General features: G+C 19.7%; 5 protein-coding genes across 9 annotated transcripts; 2 read left to right on the top strand and 3 right to left on the bottom strand.

The window, feature by feature from the left end:
- Positions 1-12: 12 nt before the first annotated feature.
- Positions 13-8,934, top strand: LOC122717231 (intraflagellar transport protein 81 homolog). Of its 4 annotated transcripts, XM_043941085.1 has the most exons (15): positions 13-566; positions 675-829; positions 898-1,009; positions 1,105-1,221; positions 1,302-1,361; positions 1,424-1,576; positions 1,656-1,934; positions 2,010-2,324; positions 2,390-2,537; positions 2,618-2,766; positions 2,981-3,144; positions 3,226-3,345; positions 7,340-7,419; positions 8,114-8,206; positions 8,805-8,893. In XM_043941085.1, exons 1-12 carry the CDS (start codon positions 462-464, stop codon positions 3,320-3,322), a joined length of 1,854 nt encoding a protein of 617 aa, XP_043797020.1. In that variant the 5' UTR covers positions 13-461; the 3' UTR covers positions 3,323-3,345; positions 7,340-7,419; positions 8,114-8,206; positions 8,805-8,893. The 4 variants fall into 4 exon arrangements, with proteins under 4 accessions (XP_043797020.1, XP_043797021.1, XP_043797019.1 ...); XM_043941086.1 differs by lacking the exon at positions 8,114-8,206 and having other exon boundaries at positions 8,805-8,934; XM_043941084.1 differs by lacking the exon at positions 8,805-8,893 and having other exon boundaries at positions 8,114-8,732.
- LOC122717235 (lysoplasmalogenase-like protein TMEM86A) lies at positions 5,297-10,939 on the bottom strand. 2 transcript variants are annotated; one of them, XM_043941090.1, is made up of 6 exons: positions 10,804-10,939; positions 8,912-9,075; positions 7,232-7,425; positions 6,960-7,075; positions 6,368-6,478; positions 5,297-6,287 (listed from the first exon to the last, which is right to left on the bottom strand). In XM_043941090.1, the coding sequence occupies exons 1-6, from the start codon at positions 10,822-10,824 to the stop codon at positions 6,153-6,155; spliced, it is 741 nt and encodes a 246-aa protein (XP_043797025.1). In that variant the 5' UTR covers positions 10,825-10,939; the 3' UTR covers positions 5,297-6,152. The 2 variants fall into 2 exon arrangements, with proteins under 2 accessions (XP_043797025.1, XP_043797026.1); XM_043941091.1 differs by having other exon boundaries at positions 6,145-6,298.
- A 1,414-nt stretch (positions 10,940-12,353) lies between these two features.
- On the bottom strand, positions 12,354-12,948 carry LOC122717236 (ejaculatory bulb-specific protein 3-like). Its single transcript, XM_043941092.1, has 2 exons — positions 12,714-12,948; positions 12,354-12,606 (listed from the first exon to the last, which is right to left on the bottom strand). The coding sequence occupies exons 1-2, from the start codon at positions 12,904-12,906 to the stop codon at positions 12,449-12,451; spliced, it is 351 nt and encodes a 116-aa protein (XP_043797027.1). The 5' UTR covers positions 12,907-12,948; the 3' UTR covers positions 12,354-12,448.
- A 2,258-nt stretch (positions 12,949-15,206) lies between these two features.
- LOC122717042 (stomatin-like protein 2, mitochondrial) lies at positions 15,207-17,199 on the top strand. Its single transcript, XM_043940726.1, has 7 exons — positions 15,207-15,552; positions 15,646-15,762; positions 15,820-15,967; positions 16,052-16,300; positions 16,394-16,549; positions 16,615-16,859; positions 16,929-17,199. Exons 1-7 carry the CDS (start codon positions 15,463-15,465, stop codon positions 17,106-17,108), a joined length of 1,185 nt encoding a protein of 394 aa, XP_043796661.1. The 5' UTR covers positions 15,207-15,462; the 3' UTR covers positions 17,109-17,199.
- A 3-nt stretch (positions 17,200-17,202) lies between these two features.
- On the bottom strand, positions 17,203-18,143 carry LOC122717043 (protein KRTCAP2 homolog). The gene is made up of 3 exons (XM_043940727.1): positions 18,026-18,143; positions 17,579-17,797; positions 17,203-17,487 (listed from the first exon to the last, which is right to left on the bottom strand). The coding sequence occupies exons 1-3, from the start codon at positions 18,027-18,029 to the stop codon at positions 17,315-17,317; spliced, it is 396 nt and encodes a 131-aa protein (XP_043796662.1). The 5' UTR covers positions 18,030-18,143; the 3' UTR covers positions 17,203-17,314.
- Positions 18,144-18,811: the final 668 nt, after the last annotated feature.

The raw sequence follows: 18,811 nt of genomic DNA, 5'->3' as shown, positions 1-18,811 counted from the left end.
TTTTTATACATAAATCTAGTCATTAAAATATTTAATGACTTAATGTATTTAATATATTTAACTATTAATTTTAACATTATATATAAAATATACAATTCCGTATGCTGTATGCAATAATGCTGTCTATTAATATAATTGGAGTACAAATTGCCATAAAATCGATACATGCATATAAACTATGTCGAATAATTGATATAATTTAAAAATAATGGGATCGTATATTACATTCAATTAACAACTAATTTTAAACGAAATCTCTAATAATTTAAATATATATAGAAAATTTCTTAAACACGATATACATACGTGGAGTTTTGCATACTTTTAGAAAGAAAGAGAAATGCAACGTGATCAGTTGCCAAGACAACGGTTTATAACAACAAAACATTTCTCTAATTTAATTAGTTATTTCTAAGTTAAATAGTTCAGAATCTTTGAAGAAGAGAAAAAACTAAAACATAATGAAAGAGAACATTAAATTTATTGTGACAGAGGTGAACAAATTGTTGGGACGTAATTATAATGTGATTTATTTCAATTCTCTAAGTTCAGAGGAATTGCTTCAAGTAAGAATTGATATTATGATATTTTCTTTTTATTGACAAATTTAATTTTTGAATAAGTTAAAAAATTATATCATTTAAGATTATTTTATTTATAAAGTTGCATTGTAGGTATTGAAGGAGTTGTTGATTAAAATACAATCAAATCAAAATATTGATGGTAATGTTAATATAAAAAATGAGACTTCTGAAGAAATTTCCATTTATATTTTATCTATTCTGCGTATATTTCATTATCAGCCACGAATAGATCCTGTGAACTTTAGGCAAGTTTTTTATTTCATTTTAACTACTTTGTTACGAATTGATTGTATTTATTTTTGTATATGGATAGACAAGGTCTGGTTCGTGGAGATTCTGATATTATTCATCCTATTTTTACCTGGCTTCTATCTCACATAGATGTGGTTCAAAAAAGAGCTTATTTATCACGCTTTTTAGTGAAGGTATACATATATGTTTATATATGTATGCATATGTATCAATACTTACTTATTTTCATAAAATTATTTCTGAATATAATTTTATTATAATTAATTAGATAGAGGTTCCTAGCGAATATTTAAGCGATCCAGAAGTTTTCGCTTTTTATGAACAATACATGACTTTGATTGATAGATTTAAAACAATGCATAAGGAAAGAGAAATAGGAAAGAAGGTAATAGATCATATTGATATTATTTTATTTTATTTTTTATTTATTAAAATTGTTTCTTAATTCTGTTTTCACAAACATAGAATTATGAGAATACTAGTGAGCTTACTACTGATTTAAAAACAATGGAAAAAGAAAAAGAAGTGAGTATATTTATTTATAGATTTTAGTCTCTTCTTTCATTCGAAATAATTTAATTATGTAGGCAGTAATTATACGTATCGAAAAAATGAGAATGAAAGCTGAAACTGGAATGCATTTATTGGATGTTGCCCGAGCTTTGCGAATAGAAAAAGATAAAGAACGTGATTTAGTATTGCAAGAGGAGCAAGAAAAAGAAATAATATCTAGATTACAAGTATAATATGTTTAATAATTGAAAAATTTAAGATTTATTTCAACTTTAATAAAAATTATATAATATGTACAAATTTTAGTCTAATTTACAAAGATTGGAAAGAGAATTACAAACCTTAAAAAAAGATGAAGATGAAATTACAGTTCAAACATTATTTCAACATTTATCTGAAGTAATTATTGTTCAAACTGTAGTTACGAATGAAAAATTACCGACAGAAATACATGCAAAGACAAATCGTATAAAAGCCTTGAACATAGTAAAACAGTATTCGTATTTGAATCCAGATCAAATAACGGGTCTACGAAATAATTTGGATAGTATAGCCAAAGAAATTCAGAATTTAATAGAATTAAAGGTAAACATCAGTTTTATAATATATTATATCTTTTATCTATGAATATATTTAGAATTTGATAATAAATTTATTTAGATTACAAAAAATAATATTGATAAAATAGAACCATTTCGACAACAAGCAGCTGCAGTTGCAAATATAAAAAGAAATGTTCTTGAAAAATTGGAAAAGACAGCGAATTCTTTGCAAGAATTGCAGACAAAATTAGAAGAAAAACGCGAATTATCAAAATTGATAGTAGAAGATATTCCTAAAGGAGAAGATTTCAAAAAATATATAAATCGTTTAAAAACTAGGGGAACACTTTATAAACATTGTAAATCTGAATTGACATGGTTTAATGCGGAGAACAGTATATTATATCGAACAGCCGCCATCTTAGAAAATCAGGTATTTTTTACAATATTATGTTATTTGTTTAAATAATAATAAATAATAATAATTACTTCTAATAGTATAATCAATGCAACCGGGCGAAAGAAAGATTGGAAACGATTAAGAAAAATACTCTAAATTTCACAGAAGAGAATGCATCTTCGATGAATCTTCAATTATGTCGAGATATATCCGCCTTTAAAGCAAAATTAATTCCATTGATAAATGGTATGAATACATATTAAAATATGATAAAAAAAATTCAAATATTTTTAATATATATAATATATTATATTATATTATTATAGAAGTGCAGACATTGAGAGAAAAATATCATGAATTTGAACAACAACAAGAGAAAACGAAAAAAGTGCAAGACCAAATAAAATCGAATATGAATATCTTAATAAATAATTTACAATCTGAATTGGAAAGTAGAAAAACAAAACTAAAAAAGGTAATCAATATAATGTCTATTCTATTTGATATTTTTATTTTATTCTCTTAATTATTCTATCAAAAGGATATTGAAGAAAAAGAAGAATTACTAAAACTCATAGCTAAAATGAAGATTATAGAAGAAAGAATAAAACGGGATATAAAAGTTAATTAAATTTTATATATTATAGTTAAATAATTTTTCATACATGTAATTAAGTATTATTATATAGGATCCTACAATTTCTAATCCTGGTAAAAAGATAAGAGAAGAATTAAATTTCATTATTCAAGCAGAAGAAACAAAGATAAAAAGTTTAATAATGGAAAAAGAACATATAAAAGAAATTAATTTAGTAAATGAAAAACAAACACAGATGTGGAATAATATATTATTGTAAGTAAAAATATCGTATATTTTAAATTAAAAAAAAAAATTAATATTCTATAAGATACATATAAAAATATATTTTTTTAGAGTATTTAAATATAAAATTAAATACGCTGAGGAAAGTAAAGCATCAAATGGAATTGTCGTACGACGAGGAGGAGCAGAAACTTTAATTTTACAATAATATTTATTGTATATACAACAAAGGTATATTATATGTATTGTATTATAATATATATATATTACAATTAACAAAATTTTAATTACTCATAATTACAAAAAAAGTAGATTATCTGATTACTAAATTTATTATTATATTTATTATTATAGTTATTAATTAATCAATTCACAAATCAATTTTAAAATCTAAGAATTAAATTGAAATTTTCATCTAAAATAACTTCAAAATATTTTTTATAAAGATCATAATTTATTATTTTTATAAAATATTTTTTTAAATTAAAAATTTTAATAATTTATTAATTTGAAGAAAGTAGAATATGCTAAAATGTCACATATATATTTAATATCACATTTTTATAAATATTTTATTTCTGAAATACATACATTTTAAATGTATTTCGTTAGAATTCATTATATTATATTTGTATTAAATATAATATATTTTTATTATATTTTTGTATTAAATATATCATTCTACATAATTAAATTTATTATTTACAATAAATATCAAAATATCAAAAAATTGAATTAAATGAAATCATAGTTTTAAAATAATAAATTTTTTTTTTAATTTTGAATTAGAAAGAACCAGAGTCAAAAGTAACATTAGGTGAAAATAATATTATAAATGATTGAAAATTTATTATCAGAAATTTTGAATTTATGATACAAAATTATAATTAAAATACATACATGTTGTAATAATATAAATATATTATAAATATAAATAATGAATAAAATTTTCTTAATTAAAATTATGATATAAATATTACAAATAAATGTTTTTCTTTTTTTTTTATTTTTAATTTAATTTTTTTGAATATAATAGTAATTATTATTCAATACATTTAAACGTCTCGTAAAACAAATTAGTAATTTATGTTTATGTTTATAATTTATGTTATTTAAGAACATAATATATAACAGTAGCATATTCAATACAATATTATTACTATGTTTGCTTTTACAAATGAAAAATGAATATAATGTATGAAATACAATGAATTGGACATGAAAAATGTATTAAATAATAATTTGTTAGACATAATTAAGAAAATCGATATAAATCGATATAAATCAAAATAATCGATAAAAAATTTTTATGAAGTTGAAATTTTTTAAAGAATTTCATTTACATTTATATTATAGTCTTTTTTTTTATATGAATATATTTAATTTTATTATTTTTATTTCATTTATCATTAAACTTAGTTTAATTAATATTTTGATTTTAGAATTTCACAAAGAAAATTATTATTATAATTACTATCGATTAAACATATTGTTTTAACAATGTGTTTTAATAGAATATATATGAAATAGTTGTAATATTTTTTTTGATTTCAATTTTTTATATTTAATTTAAATATTATTTATGATAAAAATAAAGTTTATAAGATTATCATATAAAAATTTTTCTTCTAAATGTATATTTTTTTATATGATTATTTATATTTATTTATATATTGTTATTTACATATTGATTTTATATAAATTCAAAATCAAATTGTTACTTTTGACTCAGGTTTTTTCTATATTTTTTTTCATAACAATTTTTATTCAGCTTTGATTATGTATATTAAAAATTAAAGATTTTTTTTAGAATTCAAATATCTTTTGATTGATTATTAATATTAAATGATATGTTATCGAGATCTGCACATAAAGTTAATTATTATAATTTTTATATTCGAAAAAAAAAATTATATATTTTTTTTAAATAGATTCAAAAATAGTTCTTAAAATAATATCTTAATTATTTGAATCAATGTTTCATTTGAAAATAGAATAAAATCGTAAATAGAATAAATATAATACTATTATCTAATATATAATAAATGCAATAATAAAATAATATATATATATTTTTATATATCTTTGCGTAAAATTTTTAATTTTACTAGTAGAAAATGAACTATAAGAATACTTATGAAAAATTGTTTAAATCTTTAAATAATTTCTCCTGTCTTTTTTAATTTTTCCTTTTTTTTTTTGTATATCATCATACAACACGAAAGTAATAGAATTTCATTTTTTATATTTCTATCATAACATGAAATACTTAACATGTTTATTCGTTATTATGAGCCAAAAAATATGTTTTGGTTCACAAAATTTATCGTGAAATAATACGCAAACTATGCGTGTGATATAATAAATCAATGTTTCTATAAATACTATATACACAGAATTTTTTTCATATTCGAAACGATAAGTGGAAATACTTATATCTTATCTCCATTCAATATTCACATCAATATAATAAACGAATATAATATGATAATGGTAGATATGAATATATAATAATAATTAAGAAAAAATTTTTGCGAGTATAAGAAAAATATTCTAATTATTACTAAATATTATTATGCAATTATTTTTAATAATTCACAGCATTTAAAGTATTTTTTTTTCTGACTTGACATAATTACATACAGATGGATAATATTCATTAAAAGATTATAAATGCAATAAGTATCGACTATAATAAATCATAAAGAATGAGGTAAAAATTTTTGCCTTAAGAAAGTGGCAGTGTTTAGGACTTTTAGTTTTACGATTATTATAAATTTTTCAATGAGATACATTATACCTATTTTAAAACAATTATACTAAACTAAAACATATAATTTATAGTATGACATATTAAAGTATATAAATTATTATCTTCATCATAACATATAATGCTGTACATTAATGTTGTACAAATTAATCTTTTAATAATAACCCTATCTCCGTACTTTCGTCGTATTTTGTGTTTCATTTTAACTATGTTGAGCAGTATAATATAAATTCATAATATTTATAGTCTATAAAGACAAAATTTTCTCTTAATCTTTCATTAAGGCTACGTCATTTTTTTTATCGTTGTTGATATTATTATTATTGTTATTATTATTTTTAGAACCAACTGCACTCAAAGCTATTCCTAATTGAGCTGCATAGTACGTTAACATTATAGAAACCTGAAAAATAGCTTTAAGTAATTAATAAAAAAAATCATATTGAAAAATTTATTTATAAGAATATTATATAATCACTATACCTGAGAATAAGGTAATGGTGTATGAAAATAATGAAATCCAAGTAAAGTATCAGATATAAGGAAACATATACTGCCAATGCAGCTACATAATTTAGTCCACGTCCATAATTCCTGACGAAGGAATATGATTTATTCGATAAATCGTGCATAAAAAAGTGGAAATTTTATTATTTTTTAACACAATGTTTTCCAATTCTATATTATTCTTTTATGAATGTGATAGGAAAGTTAATAATAATAATATATTTTTAATCTAAATAATCTAATAACTTTTTAAAATCATTATTTATTTATATAACATAATTTCTTTTTCATTATTTTCGAAACGATGAAAAAAAAAAACGTGGTATATCATGCAAGTATGTTTTTTGGTATAAATTATTTTATTTATTATATTTCTACATGATTTGTCGCATCAATGTCTAATCAAATCAGTGAATCATATTATATTCAACATAACATGTAACTTAATTGATCTATTAATTTTGTATTAAATAAAGAGATAAAAGCAGCATAATCCGTAAAATTTTTAATAAATTAATATTGGAAAACATCATGTAAACAAAACGATTTTTTTAAATTTTTTCTATACTTTGTAAAATTGTACTCTAGAAATTGCTCTCCATGCCATAGTAGTTAATAATACCGTGTAAACTGGAACTCCAATAACCAGAATTCCATTTAGACCAGGCATTAAAGTATATATGACTGAAAAATATGATTTGTTTTATTTCGTCAAAATTTATTCAATTTCTTCAATGATATTATCAAAAATCTATCATTGATAATATTTTCATTATTTACTATTATATATTTTTATAATGAGAATATTTATTATTTTTATGGATAACACACATATCTTACCTAGCGAACACATCGCATATAAAATTGTACCTAGCATTATGTTAAGCGGTATAAAACCAAATGCACTGATGTACATAATCTGAGCTAAAGCAAACATGCACATTCCAGGTGTGAAACAACTGGGCCAAACCAATAATGCATCTCCTATACAACTGAATATTAATCCTGTCAATATTCGCCTCGAAAAGGTATATCTGAAAATAATACAATTTATTTGTATTTTTAAATATTAAATTCTATTCTAAGATAAATAGCAATTTCTAATATTGAGTTAACAATAATGATAATATGGAATAAATTTCATGATTCTATGTTAAAAAATATATTTAACAATATATATTTATCGCTCTATACATTATTAATATTGATATATTTTTTTTATTATATATTATAATATATATATATTATATAATATAATATATATTATAATATAATATATATTATAAAAAAAACAAGATGACTTATATGTATATATAGTTATATACGATTATAAAATAATTATATTTATTATTATTTTAGAAATAATTTTCTTTTAATATTATTTAAAAAAATTATTAATTTTGAAATTTATCAAAAAAAAAATAATTTTGAAAAATTTTTCCTATTATAATTTTTTATTATAATACTTCAAATAATTTTGTTTTGAAAATTTTTTATTCTTACTCTATGTATGAATAAAATAAAATAATAATTCGATATTAGTGGATAAATATTAATATTATTGAAGATATCACTTCTATCATAACAGGAATAGATATATTTTATTTGAAATAAATTTCATATAATATAATGATATTATGTAATAAGTAACATATTTTTAGAATAATAAATAATAAAAATTTCATTAATAATTTTAATAATCTATTTAATTTAAATTTTTAGGTAAATAGTGCCCAGCTTTTATGGTTTAAAATTGTAAGCAAAAGAAGCATAGAAGCAATGAAAAAATATTCTTGCTTACACTTACATTTTCAGGTGACTTTTTCAGTTATAATATTTTTTTCATTTTTTAAAATTAATTTTTTAAAAATATTATAAAAACGTCGTTGAATAGGAATGTTTAATATTTTACTGATTACCAAAACATAATAACGATGTTTCATATTTTATGTAAAAATAAAAGTAGTCATTGATATATTCATAAAACCAACAGAAATAATATTGCTCTGTTTCATAATAAATCAATCCTCTTCTTTGTTCCAATAAAAATCGCTCTTGTAAGATCGAATTTTATGCGATCTGTGAAATGCGGAAATTGTTAAGAAAAGAATTGGCGGAATATTTAAAATGCATTACCAATTAGGAAAAAAAAGCGACTTGAAAATAAGCGTAAGCAAGATCATAAATGGTTGGCTAGCACCTATAGTCACGGAAATGTCATATACTTGATTAACTTGTTTTTTCCGCTTTGCTAAATGTTAGCACTATCATTTTATAGATATAAATGTTTTGTAGATATATTGCTATATTAATGTTGAAAATAAAGATATATAGAAATCAATAAACTTTAGTTAATTAATCTTAATTTTATCGCTAAAATTGATGGCACGCTATTAATGCAACTTTTTTTCAGATTTAAATATAATATTTGAAGAATAATAGAAATAATTAATATTGTCAATTATAAAATAAAAGTGTGATGTAAAAGGATTGATGCATGTAAAATATTTTTGCACTTACTCCTGCGATAAATTAATTCCATGTAGCAGAACAAAAACGATAAGACTTATAATTGGTAAACATTTGAAACATGCCGTCAGTAGAGACGGCTGTTCAGCCAGTAATATAAAATATACAGACACACTTTTAAAGAAGGGGACTAACTTTGGACCAATACTTTTTAACTGAAACAGATAAAATATGAAATTTAGATCGAATTCGTTGGTTGTAATTAAATGTAATTAAAATAGTTTATATGTATTAACTGTTTGGTTTCATAATGCAAGTTGCAATACGTGTAAATTAATATCAAAATCAAGATATCAATTTCAGATGTATAACTTGCATCGATATAAGAATTCAGTATACCGTTTTCCAATGAACAAGATCTGATAAAGATTTTAGTTAATGTAAATTGCTTGAAACTGATGCGCAGTTTCATGAAATAACAATTGATATATATATATATATATATCGCAATATATTTCAGCGTGCGTAATTCGATAACACTTTTTTTTAACTCAAATATATTGACATTAATAATCATTCAATTCATTTGAAAACTTTACTTATAAATTCTTTCTTTATTTAGAACTTAAAATTAGAAATCAATCTATATATATCTTTTTTCTTATTTCATTTTCGCTGATATTAACTATTTCTTAGAAATAACTTTTTAAATAATAAAAATATAAATTTATTTTCAAAATAATATATTATTGATTATATTTAACAAATATTGGATGCATATAGTATCACCATTTTTGAATGAATTAATTTTTATTTATCGAAATATTTCTTTTATTTTAATCATTGAATAAATCTCAACAAATATTAAGAAATGTTATTTATATATATTTAACAGATATTTAGTATTGTAATAAATTATATTAAATATTTAAACAAATATTAGTGAATATTTAAAATTTATTTGCAATGAAGCATAAAATTAAAGGAAAAATAAATAAATAGTATAAGAAATAAAGTAATAGAAAAATATTATAATAAAGATACAATCATTGTTCTGTAATTTCTATATTATAATATTTGTTTTAGTTTAAAATATAAAAAAAAAAGCATAATTATATTAATGAAATTTAAAGCATATTTTTATACATGTAAACTTTGTATTATATATAAATATAAATTTTCGTATTATGATTTCAACAAAACAATGAAAAAACAATTGAAGAATGTTTAAAATAATAAATTTCAAATATTAATTCTATTGCTTTCATAAAATAAAAATACATTTTTGCAATATTTTTATTTCTATTCTTATAAATAATGTTAAACGATCGATTAAAGCATCATAAAAACATAAGAATAATTTGGTTAGGATAGTTAAACAAGTAAACAAATATGGTATTAAGAATGTTGGTATTTAATTTTCATATCAAAGAAAGTAAAGTAAATCTATTGTTGCAAAATTATTATTAATTATACTATATTATATATAATATAGCTTTAAAATGTCTTGCAATAAAAAAAAATGACAATAAAATAATATCGATTTCATATCTATAAAATGAATAAATTTTTTCTATTTTTATTTGCAATTAAAATAATTTTCAATGTAAATAAACTCTTAAAAACATATTCGCAATACTACCAACTTAGTTATTAATAACCCGTAAACGGAAACGAAAATCAACGAATGCGCTATATAAGATAGTACTTGTTCAAAACAAAGAAAACAACAATTCGATGGAATATTTTTTTAGATTATTTATAATTTTTATTTTAATATAATAAAACAATAACAAAAAAATAGACAATGTCTTTGTTCTATATATGAAAAAATAATAAATTTATACCAAATTGTCAAAATAAGGATAATAAAGAAAATTTAATGAAGAACAATAGAAAAATTTATGAGAATTGAAAAGTCGATAAGAAAAAATATTACTCACCACCTGTGCAGGAGATGACATTTTAGATTAAAGTGTAATTTTTTGATATGAATAATGATGCAAACCTACATATACGATATTTTCCACTGCACTGTCAGTTACCACACAATTATCATAGTAGACTGCTCCCTTAACCACTACATTATTTCTCCCCGCGTGAACACCATTGCTTCCTATTGGTTAATTCTCCAACAATCGGTTTATAATAACCAATGAATATTAAATTCTTTTTTCTTAATGTAAAACATTTTTTAATTTTCTTAAGATTTTTTTTGTAATTTTACTTAAAATTTTCATCATAATAATAATAATCATTAATATTATTAATACCATTTCACATGATGATTTTAATTTATATTTTGTATATTTTTATCCATATTCATATTACGATATGAATATAAATTGTCGATAGATTCATCATTTCATTAAATTTTTCATGTATTGAAAAAATCAAACGAAAATAATTTTTTACAATTTTAATTTTGCTTTTAATTAAATATAATATAATATAAATATTTTATTGAAATCATTAAAATAATTGTTAACAAATTAAATAAAATATTAAAAATTAACAGTAAAAAAAAGAATTTTTTTTTGATTATTTAAAATTCATTATTACATATTTAATATTTCATGTTATATATTTTATTAAAAGATATAAATTCTAGGAATAATAGATACATCAGCATTCATGAAACGCGGAACTATTTTGCTTTTAATAAAAATTTTTCTCCCTGGATTTATTTTCATTTGAATTATAAATAATAAAAGTTATATATAAATAGAAAAAAAAAGTATATAACATTCAAGAATAATAAAAAAAAATACAAATTTTAACTTATAATTTTTTTATTATTAAAATAGAAGTATCAAAAAGAAAAAAATATATTTTCAGAAAATGGAACATTTTTTAATTAATAAATATATCTTGCTAATTTAATGCAATTTATAATAATTAAAATCTGAATTTTCAAAATCAAAATCAATATTTTCTGTCTTTTAAATCTTTCTTCTTATCATATTACTTACATAAAATATTTGGATAATATATATAATATTTATAATACATATATATATATATGTATTAGTTATTTTATATTTTTACATGCGATTTAAAATTTCGCGCTTAATTTATCTATTGATATTGTCAAACATGAAACCAAATCATGTGATAAAATTAAAATATTGATTAATCTAAAATAATATATACTTAACTATACTTAACTATATATATAAATAAAATTTTGTTGTATCATTTAAAAAATTTCAATTTGTTTGAAATTTTCAATCTTATATAATACATATATTAAAAAAAAAATTTCTACTAAACATGAATTATATTTTTTCAATTTCTAAGCAATGTAATTAAACATAAAATATCGTGATTTATATTGCTAGAAAAATACAAAGGTATTACAGATTATAAATTTAAATTATATTTTATGATAATTTTATTATATTTGTCATTACATTATATAATTAGAATATAATAGATATATTTCAATTATTAATAATTACTACTATTCAGTATTTTATATAAAAAATTAATTATATTAATTTATAATTATATAATATTAATTATAATTAATTAATTATAATATTAATTATATAATTATATAATATTAATAATTAGTTAACGTGAACCTTATGCGTTTTCATCTTTTTTCTTTATCATTGTTTCCACGAAATGATTCCATTTTTCTGGTTCATTTGCAGTAAACCATTCTGCTAATTTGTCCATGTTTTGTTTTTGAATTTCGGTACATTTTTTACATTGTGTTTGAAACGCTTCGGTTATGTGACCTAAAAATTAAATAATTTATTTAATAATTAATTATTTTTTAATTAAATGTAAATTTTATTTTGATTTTTTTTTATATTATCACATTTTAATAAGAATTTATATTTACTTTTAAAGAACACCGAATCCGGAGTTATACAAGAGCCTGCATCGATGAAACAATCATAATATTGATTTCGTAAACGATCATTTGCCAAAATTTCGTCAATATTCACATAATCATATTTATCAGAATAAAGTTCCTCAGCACATGTCCACGTTAATAAAGATAATATTAATAATACAATATAATTATGGCGCATAATGTAAAATTTTATTATTCTTTATAATCAAAATAATTAAATTTCTTTCTTATAGAACTTCTTTCAGAAAACTGAATACGAATTAGATTATTCCATCTATTTATATATTTGCACAAACAAACTTATATAAGCAAATACTTAATCATTCGAGAAATAAAAAAAATATTCATAGTTAAAAGAAATAATAATTAGGTATACTAATGATAATAAATTATTCTGTTTTATATAATTTGTTATTACTTAAGTGACATTTAAAATTGTTTTCGTAGAAAAAGTTAAAAAAATACTAATTTATAAAACATAAAATGTATATAATATTAAATTTTTTATTTATTTTTTATTTATAGAAATTTTAATATCATTTTTTATATGGAATTATTTTTAATTTGTATTATTATTAATTTATTATTTTAAAACATATTCAACGATAAAATAAATATTTGAATAATTCTTTGTTCATATGTCATTTTATTATACATATATATTTCTTATATTTGATCTTGACATTTATGATATATATTCATAAAAAAATCGTTAAATTATTATTCAAACATATCTACATTTATTTAAGTATACTATAGCATTGAATATTTAACACATATAAAAATTTCTTAACATGCATAATAATTTGATGACAGTAAGAATATATAACATTAAAAATAATATAATGATACTGAAATTTTTATAAAAGTATAATGATGTTAAAAAAGATTCAAATATTTATTAAACAATAATATCGAAGAAATTTATCGCTATATTTCATAAAAAATTAATTTCCTTACATGAAACTTTACTAAAATATAATATAGATATATATAATATAGATATATATAACAATATATAAAAATCAGCCAATAAGATATTAGATGAATTAAATGCATGTTATATTTGATACTACCTGACCATTTTCTAATAATTTAATTTATAATCTTGCTATATTATGACCCGTACTATACTTCTAATATTTTATATCGTATGTAAACTATTATTAGTTTTAATATTTCAAATATTATTAGATGTATTTTTTAATTTTTTAATTTTCAATTAAATATATATTGATAATGATTTATCAATAAAATAGTCCAAATGATCGTATTATTTTATTGATACTTTTTTTTTAATACATAATTTATTTAATACATTATATTTCAATAATGAATATTATATTTCAAGGATATTATTTAATATTAACAATATTTAAATTGCATAGTTTTATTATAAATTTAATTTTTTGGAAAAAAAAGTTTACAAATTCAAGTTTATAATACATATAAAAAAAAAATTAAAAAATTTTAATAAAATAAAAAATATTGCGAAACTTGCTTTTTCTTAAGATCCATATTCATTTTCTTTTTGTTACATATATATATATATATATAGTATTCCTATTTTCGATAAAATGATATCAATTATATGAAAAATAAATTATATCAATATATATGAGTTTATATGAAAAAAAGTTTTGATAAAAAATTGTAAAAAAAATATAAAATAATAGAATGATTTGATAATATCTACCTAATTTGTTCACAATAGCTGTTTACTAATTTATTTATTGTGATTTATTGTATATAAAAATAATTTTATATATAAATTTATATATAATAAAACTTTATAAATGACAATGAGCAATAAAAATGTATAAATGACACTTTGAAATAAAACTAATATAAATACTAATATTAATATAATAAATATCATGAATCTATTTTTATATTTTATTGAATAGAAATAATTAATTGTAATTTCATATATTTATTATAATTTTTTAATAAAGGATTTTTGTATGATATTGTATGAATCTTTATTTGTATGATATCTTTTTTGAAATTATAATAGTAAAATATTTTGCGAAAAAAAAAAAAATAATGGCATTAGATATTTTGATTTCTATATATTATTTCGAATAAATAAATCAAACTATGAAAATGAATAGAAATAAAAAAAGATTTGAAAAAACAAAATTAAATAATACATTTTATATTTTTTTGTCAATTTTATTATATATTTATAGAAATATAAAAATTACACTGTTTTTTTTAAGATTATGTAAACTTTTTTGCATTACAAATTAATTCCGTTAATGTCTAATAATTTTTAATAAAGTATTAAGATTAAATAATTGCAACATAAAATAATAATATATATTGATAAAATATAGAATAATAATTAATAATAATAATATATTAAATGTATATTAAAAAATTATATATATATATATATATAATAAATAATAATAATATAAAATGTATATACATACACAGCTTCATTTTATGTTCTTTATCATTTTCCATATACTAATTATCCAAGAAGTTGCTGTGCCAAGTTACATGAAGTATCCTGTATAAATGTATTTTATCAAATGTAATAGTATATTTGGACATCTAAAGAACAAAATATCATGTTTTACGAATGAAAATATTTGTTCTTCAATTATTTGAATATTATATAAAAATATTTAATGGATTATGCTTAACGTTTTTTTTCATTAAAATTTGAACCTAACTTATTGAAACGTGTGAATCTAACCTATTATAGTATTTAAAATTATCTTGCATGCTTGTCAATATAATGTTGTTGAGAACATATAAATGGGAAATGAACTGTCGGTTTAAGCAATTAATTCGCAATTTTGGCATTATAAAGGTAAATTCAATATTTTTGAATTAATTTTAAAAATTTTATAATCACAATTTTCTAACCATATTATTTCATTTTAACAAAAATTTTTGTTTAAAGTTCCAGCCACTTCTTGAATTTGAACATACTGTTCGTAAATTGCCAGTAACACAACTTGTTAGATGCAAATCCGGCACTCCTATGAATACCATCATATTATTTGTTCCACAACAAGAGGTTTGTAAAATAAATTAAAATCTAATCTATTTTAATAATAATAAAATTTATTTTTAGGCATGGATTGTTGAAAGAATGGGAAAATTTCATAGAATTTTAAATCCAGGATTAAATATTCTTACACCAATAATTGATAAAATTAAATATGTTCAATGCCTCAAAGAAATAGCTATAGAAATACCTCAACAAAGTGCTGTTACATCAGGTACATATTATCAATTGTATATTTATATTTAAAAAATATAAATACAATATTAAAATATAATATTAATCATATATTTTCAAACAGATAACGTAACATTAAATATTGATGGTATATTATACTTAAGAGTAATTAATCCATTTTTGGCTTCGTATGGTGTTGATGATCCTGAATTTGCTGTAGTTCAGTTAGCTCAGACCACAATGAGATCTGAATTAGGAAAAATATCTTTAGATAAAGTTTTCAGAGAAAGAGAGGGACTTAATGTTTGTATTGTTGATAGTATAAATAAAGCAAGTGAAGCTTGGGGTATAACATGTCTTCGATATGAAATACGTAAGACTACTAAAAAAATTAAGAATAAAATTAAAATTAAAATTAAAAACCTACTATTCAAAAAATTCTAATGATCTCAATTTTTTGTAATAGGAGACATAAGATTGCCACAAAGAGTGCAAGAAGCAATGCAAATGCAGGTAGAAGCAGAACGCAAAAAGAGAGCTGCAGTTTTAGAATCGGAAGGAGCTAGAGAAGCAGAGATAAATATCGCTGAAGGAAAACGTTTAGCACAAATTTTGGCATCAGGTAATTATATGTTTTAATCTATCTTGTTTTAAATTGTTAAATAATTTATTTGATTTCATATATAGAGGCTGCAAAACAAGAAGAAATAAATAAGGCAACTGGTACTGCAACTGCTTTAGTAGCTATTGCTGAAGCACGTGCAAAAAGTTTAAAACTTGTTGCAGGCGCTCTCAATTTAACCGATGCAAAAAATGCAGCGGCATATAGTATAGCAGAACAATATGTTAAAGCATTTAATAAATTAGCAAAAGTTAATAATACTTTAATTTTACCCAGTAATGTCTCTGATGTGTCTGCCTTAGTAACACAAGTATGTTAAAAGATTTAATTATATTACTATTTTATAGATTATTTAAGTGTAATTATTTTGTATTTTTAGGCAATGACAATTTATAAACAAGTTATGTCTCAACCTACATTAGATAGTCCTGATGTAAAAGAAAATAAAGATCTCCTTAATGATGATGAATCAGATGAATCTTTTGAGTATTTCAGTGATAAAGAAGAAGCAGAAAAACATAGAAGAAGCAAAAGAAAGCGAAATCCTAAAGCATTGTAAAATATTTATAAATAATATAAATATATTTTGACTTTTATTATCTCATATTATCCCATTCTTAAGAAAATAAAAGTAAATAATGAAAAATTAATTATATATTATATATATTACAGACAAAATAATTTTACATAAAGTTTAAAATAGCTTTAAAAATAATTCAACATTTTTTAAGTATTGTAAAACAAATTAGATTTTCATAATTATTTTTATTTCCTCTTCTTTATATGAATTGATATTGGAGGCATTGGTTGAGCATATGTTTCTTGAGAAATTCTATTGATATAATATAATGCAATCATAGAAAATATAAAACATGTTGTAGTTGCTACACGATGTACCAAAGCTGATGCAATTAAGCTAATCATTAGTGAAAAAATAACTGTAAAAAAAATATCATTGTTATTCAAAATTAATTTCATAATATGTCTACACATAACTATACATAATAATGTCAATATTAAATAATGTACCTTCTGGAAATAATTTTTGTTGAAAAGATTTTCCAAATATTGTTGATTCCAAGTTTCCTATTGCAGTTAACACGCACATAAATAGTATCGATCCAATATATCCTCCTAATATTGTATAAATTTGTGATGATGCTAACCAAACTTTATATATTTGCATTCCCGAAAATATAAGAACAGTCAAGATTGAAGACAATACAAGAGATACTCCACTACTAACAGCTGAAAAATTAAATGGGAAATATCAATTTTTTTTTTATTCAATTAATTCATTATTTATAAACAAATTTAAATGAAAAAAATTGATGATTATGTTAGCTAACCAGAAAATCTAACATCTTATTTTTCTTCTTTTAATAACTATTAAACATTTAAATACTTAATATTGTATATATTTTAAATATGTATTTCACTGATTTTTTAAAATAATAATTTTTTAATTATACGTACGCATTTTTAAGATAAATTTTTTACTAGAAAAAAATCAATTCGTAGATCTTTTAATTTCTTTTACGACATTGTATCACAATGTATTCGTACCAACATTAGCTGCAAAAATTTTTTAAGTTTAATCAATAATATTAAGAGAACTACACATATATAAAATTCATAGTGTATGTAAATTTTTATAATTTTTTTTATTTAATATATAGTAATTTATTATTATTAATTATATATATATATATCTAGTTATATTTTATTTCTATATAGAAATATAAAAATCTACTTCACATTTAAATTAATTAATAATTTTTAAATTAGTGAAAATATTAATAAATAAAAAGATATTGATTCAAAATAATATAAAAATAAAATATTTATATTAATAAAAAAATATAAAATGTCTATAATCATTGATACGATATAAATTAGATGTATTACTTTGTAACGAATATGCATGCGCAGAAATTGAACCGTTATTATCGATTTTAAACTTATTATGGAGACTATCTTTTCTTTTCGATCGATATTCTAAATAAGAGTATATATTCTTTTTATATTTTTTCTTTAATATTCTATCTATCTTAAAATTATGAAATAATTATTTAATATATTATTTTGCTTTAAATATAATTTTTACTGAAGTAATATCAAACCATAATAATATTAAAAATAATAATATAATTAAAAATAAATTATTTATATCTTTTGATAAAACTATCAGTTTAAAATTAAAAAAATTTTTTAATTATTTTGAAACTTGATTTGATTAAAGTGGTATAACGTCAGAGATAG

This window comes from Apis laboriosa, unplaced genomic scaffold, assembly GCF_014066325.1.
Source record: "Apis laboriosa isolate Shangri-la unplaced genomic scaffold, ASM1406632v1 scaffold4_cov146, whole genome shotgun sequence".
Classification (NCBI taxonomy): Eukaryota; Metazoa; Arthropoda; class Insecta; order Hymenoptera; family Apidae; genus Apis; species Apis laboriosa.
This window is presented reverse-complemented; position numbering and strand designations above follow the sequence as displayed.

Bases quoted from the DNA above. Each gene is read 5' to 3' on its own strand.
- LOC122717235 (XM_043941090.1), bottom strand. From the start codon at position 10,824: ATGTCATCTCCTGCACAGGTG. The intron at 9,076-10,803 runs GTGAGTAATATT...TATCTGTTTCAG, and splicing joins TGTCATCTCCTGCACAGGTG to TTAAAAAGTATTGGTCCAAA. The intron at 6,288-6,367 runs GTATAGTGATTA...GCTATTTTTCAG, and splicing joins CACCATTACCTTATTCTCAG to GTTTCTATAATGTTAACGTA.
- LOC122717042 (XM_043940726.1), top strand. From the start codon at position 15,463: ATGCTTGTCAATATAATGTTGTTGAGAACATATAAATGGGAAATGAAC. The intron at 15,553-15,645 runs GTAAATTCAATA...TTTTGTTTAAAG, and splicing joins GCAATTTTGGCATTATAAAG to TTCCAGCCACTTCTTGAATT. The intron at 16,301-16,393 runs GTAAGACTACTA...TTTTTGTAATAG, and splicing joins ATGTCTTCGATATGAAATAC to GAGACATAAGATTGCCACAA.
- LOC122717043 (XM_043940727.1), bottom strand. The intron at 17,488-17,578 runs GTACATTATTTA...TTTTTTTTACAG, and splicing joins ACAAAAATTATTTCCAGAAG to TTATTTTTTCACTAATGATT.
- LOC122717231 (XM_043941086.1), top strand. From the start codon at position 462: ATGAAAGAGAACATTAAATTTATTGTGACAGAGGTGAACAAATTGTTG. The intron at 1,010-1,104 runs GTATACATATAT...ATAATTAATTAG, and splicing joins TATCACGCTTTTTAGTGAAG to ATAGAGGTTCCTAGCGAATA. The intron at 2,325-2,389 runs GTATTTTTTACA...TACTTCTAATAG, and splicing joins CCGCCATCTTAGAAAATCAG to TATAATCAATGCAACCGGGC.
- LOC122717236 (XM_043941092.1), bottom strand. From the start codon at position 12,906: ATGCGCCATAATTATATTGTATTATTAATATTATCTTTATTAACGTGG. The intron at 12,607-12,713 runs GTAAATATAAAT...TTTAATTTTTAG, and splicing joins GGATTCGGTGTTCTTTAAAA to GTCACATAACCGAAGCGTTT.